Below are 12382 nucleotides of genomic sequence, written 5' to 3'. Positions count from 1 at the left end.
AATAAAATACACAAAACATTAGAAACTGGAAATTCTAAAATTGCGAGCTGATTTCGAAACGTCATGTAAAATTAATTATTATTCACCTTTTTAAATCTTGAAGAACAATTCATTTTTAAAAATCATTATTAATTTATATTCAGTTGATCAACTGAAAATCAATTTTAAAAAAGGATGGAGATCACAGTTGGACAGATATTTCTGTAAAAAAAAATATATTTCTTCGCCTTATAAGATGTAAATTCCATCTACACACTTTTGTCTCCGATAAAGACTTACTTTTAGTATTCAACAAATACCAACAAAAATCGTTAAAATTTTATGCAAAAATTAATGTAAAACTTAAAAATCGTACCTATTCTTTCTAGTTTGGATTTTTGTCACCAGGTGGCGTATCGCAGTTTAACCATTCCCAATTACAACAAAAATTTTTAATTTTTAATCAAAAGCAGTTAAATTCAATAAAAAAAGACGACTTTCAACATAAGTTGAATTTCCAATCAAGAAATATTTTTTCGGTCCTGCCTTAATAAAAAAAAAATCTCTGATATTTCCAGATTTTTCCAGACATGTGAAAATTACCTCAAGATTCCAGGTTTTCCAGACAGGGTAGACGCCCTCATTTATTCTAAAATCTCTCGAGAATTTATTTAAAAAAATCCTCAACATTCCATATTCCGTAACAAACCTCATCTAATACACTACGAAACCTCTAACATGAAATTGGCATTTCGGAAAATAAGAAATCGCATCCTAAAAGTTGGCAACAGAAGAATAAAAAAATAAAGAGAGAGAGAGAGAGAGAGAAAAGTTACCTGGCAACTGAGTAGTAGCGGAGGGAGTCGACGTGGTTCGCTGGAGCCGATACTGAGTGGAAGGATTATTCGCATTGGGAATGGGAACAGGGGGGAACTGGCTAGCAGTGGGACTCGCAGGGGGAGGGAAAGTTTCGGCGGGAAATGGAGACTGTCTCGCCGATGCCGGAGTACCAGGCGACGGCATCGACCTCTGTTGCTGCTGGAGTTGCTGTTGCTGAGGGTTCGGTTGTTGCTGTTGTTGTTGCTGCTGCTGCTGCTGCTGTTGCTGCTGCTGCTGTCTAACCTGATTAACATTGAACATTCTCGGACTGTTACCATAATTTCCCTGAAGCACAAAATGCACCTTGCGATTAAAAAAACAACACCAATAATAAATCTTCGTAGTTCGGATAATCCTTATACTTTAGCGAGATCGATACTTACTTGGGAAACTCGAGGCGAAAGCGGTTGAGGATGAGAGAAGGAGAGAATACCAGCAGGTGAGTGCGGCGAGAGCCTCGCCGGCGCGGAACCTTGCTGACCACTATTGAAGTTATTATTTACGGGACTAAAATTTCAAAAAGTTATGTTATTCCAAAGGGTTGAACCATTCGCTCTTTAATTATGCATCGGCTATCCGAATTTTTTTATTTCATACAAAATTCGCAAGGATTTCAAAAGATTTCAAAACTTTGTGAAATCTTTGTCAAACTTGGTGAATTCTTTGAAAAAATTCGTGAAATCTTTCGGAAACTTTCACTTGACAAATTTTAGATTTTAATTGTTAAATGTAGGTACATTTTATTTTAAAGAATTTTATAACGCAGTTTTAAAGAATTGAGCCATTAAAAATTAGAAGCGTTTTGAATCAAAGATTTTAGATAAAAAAAAAAAACATTTTTAGCTGATCAACTGTGAATATAAATTAATGATTTTTAATATTGAATTGTTCTTCAAGATTTAAAAAGTGAATAATAGTAATTAATTTTAGTAATTAATTCATAATTAAAAGCTTTTATTAAATTTCGCATATTATTTTAGTCTTAAATATTCCATTTTTAAACCATTCTATATGAAAATTTTTAAATAAGAATAAGTTAATATTTAGAAATAGCTGACCGTTTATTTAAAATCAGTAATTATAGAAAAATATTAAAAACTAATTTTTGAACGTTACATTTTTATTGTTCTATTCAAACAAATTTTTATTTGTATGTCAAATTATTGAACTTCGATGTATAAATTACAATTGAACACATATTATTCTATACATAAATTCAAGGAAGCTGACAAAATATTGAGAAGTTTTGAAAAAATGCAAATTCAATATAAAATTTAAAATGATTTGAAATAATTTAAACAAAGTGTCTTATGTGTACCGACAAAATCCGGTTATTAGTAAAATATTTCGTACAAAAAAATTTAAAGATTTTTAAGAATTTTGAATGGCTTCAGAAGATTAAAAAAGATCTCCTATGAAAATTAATGATTTTTATTTTGAAGATATAATTTTCAGTGATTATTCCAAAAGATTTAGAAAGATTTGCAAAATTATCAAACATGAAATTTTCAAGCATTCGAAGGATTTTTAACCATTTAAAATATGAATAATGTAACTTTTACTTTATGAAGTGTTCAGTTTATAAAAAATTTAATCGTTCAATTTTTAATGTTTCTGGCTTAAAATTGCTTTAAATTATATAATTTAAAATTTTTTTTAATTCATTGATTGATTCTTCAATTTGGACTTTAGAGAATTGAAAATGATAACGTGGATTTATATTTTTGGAACTGAATCTGAATCTCTGAACTCTACAATTTATTAAATTTTTAATTTGGCTGATTAACTGCATTTAATTAAAAATTATTCAGTTTAAAAGTGTCGGTAGCTTCCATTTTATACGTGTAAATTATTGAGCATTTGAACCAGATTTGAATACAAAATTATTGAATTAAGAAACTTTTAAACTTCAATTTTAAAAGTTTGAAATTCAAGAGTTCTATTTTGAAACTTAAATTCCTTGAAACTTGTATGAAATAGTGAAATAATTGTTTTTTAAACCTATTTGATAAAAATGTGTTTTTTCACTGTGTAAGATGATGGAAATTTTATTTAAAACTATGTGTTTTTTTATGAAGATTTGTTTTTAGTATTCAATCATTTTTGTATGCTTCACAAAACTATCGTAAAAACACTTTTATGCAAAAATTAATATACAACTTTAAAATTATAGCCACTTTCTCTAGTTCCAGTTTTCGGCACCAGGTGGCGAAATTGTAAAGACCATTCCCCATTTGTTTTTAATCTTTTGAAATCTTCAAAAATCATTGAAATCATTGTGAAATCTTTCTGAAGTTTCGGCGAAATCTTTGTAATTTTTGTGAAATATTTTGAAATTGTATCAAATTTTCCGATATCTTTAAAATCTTTGAAGTCATTGTGCTATCTTTCTAGAATTTTGGCGAAATTTTGAAATATTCGTAAAATCTTTTGAAATCTTCTGAAATCTGAAGAACTTTATTAAATCTTTGAGAAATCTTTTAAATGTTTGCAACTTTTGAGGTCTGATATCTTTCTAAAATTTTGGCGAAATCAATTAAAGTTTTGTTATGTCTTTAGAAATGTTTGAAATTTTTGTGAAATCTTTCTAAAATTGTTGAGAAACCTTTGTAATTTTTGTCAAATATTTCTCAAATTTTGTCAAAATCTTTGACATTTTTGTGAAATCTTTTTAAATTGTTTTAACTCTTCTAAAATCTCAGAAATCTTTGTGAAATCTTTCTAAAATTTTGGGGAAATTTTTGCCAGACCTTCTGAAATCTTGTTTAAAATTTTGGTGATCTTTTTCACTTTTGTGAAAACTTTAATATCTTTGCAAAACCTTCCTAAAATGTTAGAAGAATTTTTCTGAAATGTTCTGAAATATTTGTGAAATCTTTCTAAAATTTCGTCGAAATTTTTTTGAAATCTTTGTGCAATTTTTTAAAAACTTTGTTTTAATATTTAACGATATTTAAAGGTATGTTAAAAGAGACTAGACTTACTGCTGAGGTAACGTGGAAGGATGAGAATAGGAGTGAGCAAGCCGGTGCCCAGAAGGCATTTGGACGGATCCCCCATATCCTGGAGACACTTGTGAATCCGATACACTTGACCGCTGAAACAGAAAATAATTTATATTTAAGTCAAGATACCTTTTCCGGGTGTCTACTCAAGTCCTAGAAAAAAAATTCCCTGACAAATTGCAGCTTTTTTCCAGATCAAAACATAATTAATCATCTCTTGAATTTGTCTTTTAAGTCCACAAATTTAAATAATAATTTACAAAATATATATTATCTCCTTATACTTAAAATTCAGTGCATATTTAGGTAAATATAATGTGAGTACTATATTAAGTTCAGTTCAAACCGCTTAAAATTACTAACTTTTCAAGCGAAAAATTAAAATTTTCAAAAAGATAGATGAATTTTTAACAAAATAGTTGCATTTTTAACCAAAAAGATTAATTACCTACCAAAAAGACGAATTAAACGAAATAATTAATAAAGATCTGTTTTCAATCAAAAATGGAATAGTTGAATTTTTAGTCTAAAATATTTATTTTACATTTTAAAAAATAACAGATTTACTTTAAAAACAAATTTAAATTAACTTTCAACAAAGTAGTTATATTTTCAAACAAAAAGATGAACTTAAACTAAAATGATGAATATTTAACTGCAGGGCTTAAATTTTCAACCATAAAGACAAACTATCAACCAAATAACTCGAAAAACTTTCCTGGCTCAAAAAGAATCCCTGACATTTCCAGGTTTTCCAAGTTTTCTTTTAAAAAAAGAGTAATTCTCTACGACGTAATTAAATCTTTATTTAAAAAGACGAATTCAGAACGATAAATGTAGTGGTTGCTTTCAAACAAAAGAGATTTAAATTTTTTATTAAAAAAAAACAATGGAATTCAACCAAAAAGAATTAATTTTGAACAAAATACACGAATTTTCAAACCGGAATTTAAATTTTCTACTAAAACCGATCAATTTTCAACCAAAAACGGAATAGTTGAATTTTCGGTTAAAAAATTGATTTCAAACAAAAAATAATACGAATTTTCAAAAAATATTTCAATACAGTAATATACAGGGTGGCCATTTTTGTTAAAATTTTCGTCTCCCGGCTTTCTTCCGGTTCTCCCGGTGCATATTCGTGATTTCTCCCGGTTTATAAAAAAATTAACTTTCTTTTCCACGGGTTTTTCACATATATTATAAATTTCGGAAGTCGATAAATGTCAGCAAACTTTTTTGCAAAAAATGAATTGATTTTTAAATCATATAATCAGAAGGCTAATGAAATTTTTGTTTCTAACAAAGAAAAGTACAGATAAGCGTTTTATTGTACAATAGCAGCAAATGCACACGCGCAAATCGCGCATGCCTATGCAAATTTAAAAATCCATTATTAAACCAATTTTTTAATATACGGTTTTAAATGTTTTTTAAATAATAGTTAATGAATAATTTCGAATTGCAAGCTCTTGAAATTTTGAAAAATATACCAACGATTTTGGACAATTTAATTAGAAAAAGGAGTTGAATTGTATAATTTATAAGTTGAAGCGCTAAAAATTAAAGAATTGTAATTTGATTTGGAGAATCCCGAAATTAGAATGATCTTAAATTACAAATTTTTAAATATGACAATAACGTTAAAAATTGCATATTTAAGATTCAAATTTTGGAAATTGGATAGTTTAAAATTAAGAGTAATTGAAATTGTATTCTTTATAATTAAAAGCGTTCAAAATAATTAATTAAAGATTGAAGACTTTTAAATTTGAATAATTTGAATTCAAAGCGATTAAAATGTGACAATTTAATATTGAAAACTAAATTGAATCTTTCAAATGCCAAGCTTCTGATATTCTAGAATTTTACATTGTCTGACATAATGAAATTACAAGTTAACATTAAAACTAATTAAAAAATGTTTTCTAAAATGAAAAATGAATTGAATTATTTCAAATAAAAACCTTTCGAAATATAAAGTAATTTTAAACGGGAAACGTTAAAAATCAAAAAAATGTATACTTCCAAACGTTAAAACTTAAACGAATGAGAAATTTATTTAAAACTGAACAAAATTTTAGGCGCGCCAAAAATTGTGTTATGAACATTTTTTTATATTATAACACTTTAAAATTTCATTATTGGAAGTAAATTAAAATCGGTTAAAAATTAATACTTTTCAAAGCTGCTAGTAATACTTTCCAAAATTTAACCAATTCAATTTTAATTGAAAATTAAAACCTACAAGAGGAAAAAATTAAAAATGTAGTGTTGTTAATAAAAATTGAGAAATCTAAAATTGTAACCACTTGCAATTACCGAAAGTGTTCTTTTACTGATGCATCAATTCCAGATATATTAATTTTCATCGTTTTTTATTTTAAACTTAATTTTTAATTTTTTTCATTCCAAATCTTCCTTTAGAATTATCATTCATTCTAGAAATTTTGGAATATAAAATATTTTTCAATTTGAAATGACTTATTTGTTTAAATTTTCATCTAAGAATAGGAGAATTTTGAGATTTTAAATATAAAATTAAAAATTAAGATAAAGAATACAAAACAATATTATTATGATATGATTTAATTTTTTGAAAATGTACAGTTTCATGCTTTTCAATCAAAAATTGCTTTATATATACATCAAAAAATATTAAATTCAAAACTGACTATCAAGGCCTTTAATATTTGAATTTGAAACAACAATATATTGAAATTTAAATTCCAAACATCCAAAAATTATTCTAAAAATATATTATTAATTAGTATCATATGTAGTATCAAGTAACATTTAAAAGGACTGGATAGGTTTTTTTTTACTAAAATATGTAATTTTGTCAAATCTCCCGGCTTGCTCCAGGTTCTCCCGGGTTAGTGGCCACCTTGAATATAAATCTAATTATAAAAATAAATAATCATTGCTATTCAATTTAATATTGCAATTTAAAAAAATTAAGCACGCTCTCGAAAAAATTCCTTGACTACAAAAAATCCCTGACATTTCCAGGTTTTCCAGGTAGGGTAGACACTAGGGTGGTCCAAAAATGCATGACAAAATTTTTATGCATGCTAGAGGGAATGATCCCCCCAATTTTATTCTAAATCCGAAAAAGAAAATTCCCATATTGTTATTTTTTTTTATGTTAACAGGTGCCGGTTTTGACTTGAAGTTTCCCATGTAAAATGCATGGGGAAAAATCACTTTTTTGAGTTTTTAGAATAATTTTTTAGGGTTTGAAAAAATGCGACGGGAAAGTATGATGCCTGCAGAAAATTATCCAACGAAGAATTTCATCTATCAGACATATGGGTTTGACACCCCTAACACATCCCCATGAGTACCTGAAGACTACCCTTAAAAGCAAAACTGACAATTTTTCATGAAATCGACCTTTTGAACACTGTATTCTTATATTTTTTTACTTAAACCTATTAATATTGGTCTAGTGGATATATTTATTATAATTGGTTGATTCATTATAATTTGTTTAAATAATTTTTTGTCTAAAATTCATTTTTCCCCCTAAAAATGACTACTATCAGTCTAGTAGAATATTTATTAACATTGGTTAATTAATTTTTCATTATTTAAACAAATGGGGTTTGTTTAATCAACTTTTTTCGAGATTTCGTTTTTTCTTCCTTAAAAAATCTTACTGTTTGTCTAGTGGAATATTTATTAACATTAGTTCATTAACTTTTAATAGTTTAAACATATGGAATTTCTGTAAATATTTTTTTTAATAAAAATTATTAATGTTTCTTCAGAGGAATATTTGTCAACATTGTTTGATTAATTTTATTTTTAAAAAAATTTTTAATAAAAATTATTACTTAAATATTATTGATAAATTAATTATTAATTAGTTATTAATTATTACTGATAAATATTCCACTAGACCAACAGTAATAATTATTATTTTTAAAAAAAGTCGAAACGAAATTATTTAAACAAATTCCTTTTGTTTAAGCAATTGAAAATGAATGACCTAATGTTAATAAATATTCCACTAGACCAACAGTAATCACTTTCAGGGGAAAAAACGAATTAAAAAAGATTATTTAAACAAATTTCATTTGTTTAAACAATTAAAAATTAATGAACCAATGTTATTAAATATTTCATTAGACAAATATTAATAATTTTAAATAAAAAAGACCATAATACAGTCCTCAAAATGTCGATTTCATGAAGAATTGACATTTTTTGTTTTAAGGTAGTTTTCATGTACCCGTGGGAGTGTATTAGGGGTGTCAAATCCATATACATGATACATGAAATTCGTCGTTGGATAATTCTCTACAGGTCCCCATACTTTTCCGTCACATTTTTTCAAACCATAAAAAAATATTCCAAAAACTCAAAAGGTGATTTTTCCCCATGCATTTACATGGGAAACTTCAAGTCAAAACCGGCACCTGTTAAAATCGAAAAATAAAAAAAATAAAATAAAAATTAGGGCATTTCTTTTTTCGGATTGGGAATGAAATTGGGGTGATCGTTGCCCTCTAAAAAATAAAAGCCTTTTTGAGCCACCCTAATAGACAACTTACTATTACGAAAGCCAGAAAGATTTTAGATAATAAATTTACCTGTAGAGATACATTTGGTGCAACAGTATTGTTCAAAAGACTGTCAATATTGTGAATTCCCGTGTTTATTTGGTCCGTAGCTGTAGCGTTGGAAGGTATAAGTAATTGCTGCTGTTGCTGTTGCTGCAGAAGCCGTTGTTTCATTTGATGTTGCTGAATCAGTTTACTCCTCTGCTGTTGCATCTGTAACTGTTGCTGAGTGAACTGTGCAGCGGTTTGTCGAATTCCTTGTTGCGTGTTAAATCTCATTCTTGGCTGTTGCTGCTGCTGCTGTTGTTGCTGCTGCTGCTGCTGCTGCTGCTGCTGCTGCTGCTGATATAAAGCGGCGGCTTGATAGTGTTGGCTCGTCGTCACAACCGGCGAGTTATTCAGCTGAAATTAAAAAAATAACAGGGTCAGAATTAAAGGACATGCCGAAAGCGGAAGAATTTGCCATTTAGAAAGATTGACCCGTAAGTGAATTCAGGCCTCACCAGTCCCTATGGGATAAAATATAGGGGCCAAAGGGTACTTTTTCTTACGCTCATAGGGCACTTTTTCCAAGCTCAAAAGGAAACAAGTTCAGGATTAATTTATAAGACTTTAAATTAAATCCAGTTGGATTAAAGAGACTTTAAATCAATTGGAAAACAATTTTAATTCAAAACAATTTCATTAACTTCCGTAAAATTGAAATGAATGTAGAGGAATTTAAGACAATCGAGAAGAATTCGATGAAACTCATACAAATTCAAGGTGAATAAAAAAATTTAAATCAATTAAAATACTTTAGTATCAATGAAATTAAGATTTTTTTTTAATCCACTGAATTAAGTAGAATTTAGGAGACTTATAGTGAGTTGAAAAAATTCCCAAGAATTCCAAATAATTTTAAAGAATTTAGGGGGAAATCAAAAAAATAATTTCAAATTTCTTCAAATCTTGGAAACTCTACTAATTTTTACCTAAAAAAGTGACTAATAACAACAGAACAATTCAAAAGAATTCGAATGTATTGAAAACATGGATAAAAATCTATTCATTTTAGTAAAATTTGAGTGCATTTAGAGGAAATTAAGGGAAACGAGAAGAATTCGATGAAATTCATAAAAAAAAATCAAACTGAATTAAAAAACAGTCAAGTGAATTATAAAAAAATCAGAAATAGGAAAATATTAATCAAATTGAGTAAGTCTGAAATGATGTTAGTAAAATGAAACATAATTTAATAGAATTTTACGAAATTTCTATGAATTTAAGGTGAGTTTAAAAGACTTCAAGATGCATGAAACAAAAACGTTGAATAAATCTATTACATTAAAAAGGATTTAAAAGGATTCAGGGAAAATTCTAAAAGAATGACAAAAAATATGTAAAAATTTCCTGAAATCTTTCAAATCCTACGAAATCCCTCACTTCTTGTTAATAAATTCTTTGAAATCCATTAAAATATTTAATTCACTTAAAATAATTAAAACCCCTGGAAATCCCTTGAAATTGTTTAAATTGTTTAAATCTCTTGAAATCGCATTGAAATCTTCAAAAATCCCCTGAAATGTTTAACAAAATTTGAAATCCCTTAAAATTATTGTGACAAATTTAAAAATCCTGGGAATATTTTAATATTTTCTAAAATATTTAAAATTTCAAGGAATTAAAAAAAATGCCTTTAAATGTTTCAAGTGAATTACACAATTACAAAATATATAAAAAAATTAAAAAGAATTCAGGATAAATTAATAAAAATTTCCGGGTGAATTTCAAATAACTCAAATTTTATTAAACCCCGTGAGAATCTTTAAAATCTGGAAATATTTCCTAACATCATGGAGAATTTAATAAATATTTTGATTAACAAAAAACCTTACAATCATTGAAATCCTCGGAAAACTTATCAAATAACTTAAAATCTTTTTAAATATCTCAGACTTTATATGTCCTGTAAAATCGTTACATATCTTCCGAAACTCTAAAAAATTCTTTAGCTTAAAATATATCAAATGCTTTAGAATCCCTTCCAATTATTTAAATTAATTAATAATTCCTTGGATTCTTTTTTAATTCACTACAATATTTCGAATTCTTGAAATTCCCATTAAAATACTAAAAGCAATTAAAAATTACTTGGAATCTTTTAAAATAACGTAAAATATACTAAAATATTTTAAATCCTTAAAAATTGTTTGAAATTAGTTAAAGCTATTGAAAATGTCAATTAATAAAAAAATTCCTTGGAATGTTTTGAAATTCTCTACAATATTTTTGTATTAAAATCTCTTTAAAATGTCTTAGAAAATCCAAAAATGCCCTAACATCTTTGAAAGCCTTTCAAATTATCATATTACTTTATCCGAATCTTTAAAAATCATCTGAAATATTTCAAAATAATTCAAGAAAATTCAAAAATATTTACAAACCTGAAAAAATATTTTAAAGTCTCTTCAAATCTTTGAAACCCAAAATAACTCATTTCTCCTTAATAAACTCTATGAAATCTACTAAAATATGATAAAATCCGTTAAATTCTGTGATATTTCCTGAAATCCTGGAAAATGTAGTAAAATACATTGAGAACTTAAAAATTCCTTAAAATCGTTCCGTATCTTCCGAAATTCTAGAAAATTCTTTATCCTAAAATATTTCAAGTGCTTCGAAATCCCTTAAAATTATTGAAATCAATTAACAATTTCTAGGAATCTTTTAAGATTTCCAAAAAATTTTCAAATCCTTTCAAAAATACCCGAAAATCTTAAAAAGTCCTTGAAATTATTGAAATCTATTACAAACTTATCGGAATCTTTAATGATAATGTGAAATTTATAAATAAATTTATTTATTTATCTTTTCATTGAACAAAGTGACTAACAGTGACTGTGTGGCAACAAAAAATATGAGTTTTGAACCAAAAAAATTAATTTTTAACAACGAATTCAAGAAAATAAATGCATTTTTAATTAAAACGACAAATTGGCACCCAAAAACAATTAAATATTTAAATCTTTAGTTAAAAATTTATGTTAAACCAAAAAGATGAATTTTTAAATAAAAGGATTTAATTTGCAATTGGAATAGTTGCATTTACCGATAAAAAAAAGAACTAAATTGCAACAAAAACAAAACTAATTTTCAAAACAATAGTTACATTTTCAAACAAAGTAATGAATCACATTACATTTTTAACAAAAAGATTAATTTTCAAGCTAGAAGACTAGTTACTTTTTTCTCAAGTCATCATTTTCAACTAAGGAAGATAATTTTTCAACTAAATATTAAATAGTTAATTTTCAGTCAAAAATAAATTTAAAAACAAAATCAACAAAATAGTTAAATCTGCAACTGCAACAGTCAAATTTTCAGTGAAAAATTCATTTTCAGATCACGAAAAAACGAATTTTCAACTAAAGATCTTATTTTTCAACCAATGAGATGAATTTTCATGAAAAACAACAAATTCATTTTTAAGAAAAGAGTAACTTTCAATCACGTTATTAAATCTTCATTCATACAGTAATATAAAGCTACTTTGACAAAAATGAAGAATCATTATTATCCAGGGTTTTTAAGGTATATAAAAATTTCCTGACATTCCCTGACATTTGCAGGTTTTCCAGGTAGGGTAGCCACCTTGCTTTTACGAAGCTAACAAAATTTTAGATAATAAATTTACCTGTAAAGATACATACAGTATTGTTTTTTCAGTTACTTCTCACCGAAATTTCCTGCCTTTTCTTATTTTTTTCAAAATGCTCTGGGCGGCTTTGATCGTATGGTAACTTTGTTTGAACTTCCACTATGGGCTGGAAGTCCCGTGTGGGGTTGCTGGTCCTCCATCGGGCGCCACCCCAGGTTGCGGATAGGGGAACGCTTCCCAGATATGGGTGGTACCGGGGAAATCAAATAACCCGGGGTGGACAAAAACCAGCTAGGGGAAGAAACCCCGAA

The 12382-nt window shown here is 27.2% G+C and overlaps 1 protein-coding gene across 8 annotated transcripts in view; it reads right to left on the bottom strand.

Annotated features, from left to right (window-relative positions):
- Positions 1-12382, bottom strand: part of LOC117179349 (nuclear receptor coactivator 3-like) — a 316751-nt gene that overhangs the window by 42109 nt on the left and 262260 nt on the right. For 6 of the 8 annotated variants that reach the window (XM_033371033.1, XM_033371038.1, XM_033371039.1 and 3 more), the window contains 4 exons: positions 8462-8833; positions 3843-3955; positions 1242-1365; positions 816-1161 (listed from right to left, as the gene is read on the bottom strand). In XM_033371033.1, coding sequence (XP_033226924.1) covers positions 816-1161; positions 1242-1365; positions 3843-3955; positions 8462-8833 — 955 coding nt within the window. The remainder of the gene's footprint in view (positions 1-815; positions 1162-1241; positions 1366-3842; positions 3956-8461; positions 8834-12382) is intronic. The other 2 variants (XM_033371034.1, XM_033371041.1) reach the window with 1 other exon arrangement.

This window comes from Belonocnema kinseyi, chromosome 9 (genome assembly GCF_010883055.1).
Source record: "Belonocnema kinseyi isolate 2016_QV_RU_SX_M_011 chromosome 9, B_treatae_v1, whole genome shotgun sequence".
Taxonomy (NCBI): Eukaryota; Metazoa; Arthropoda; class Insecta; order Hymenoptera; family Cynipidae; genus Belonocnema; species Belonocnema kinseyi.
This window is presented reverse-complemented; position numbering and strand designations above follow the sequence as displayed.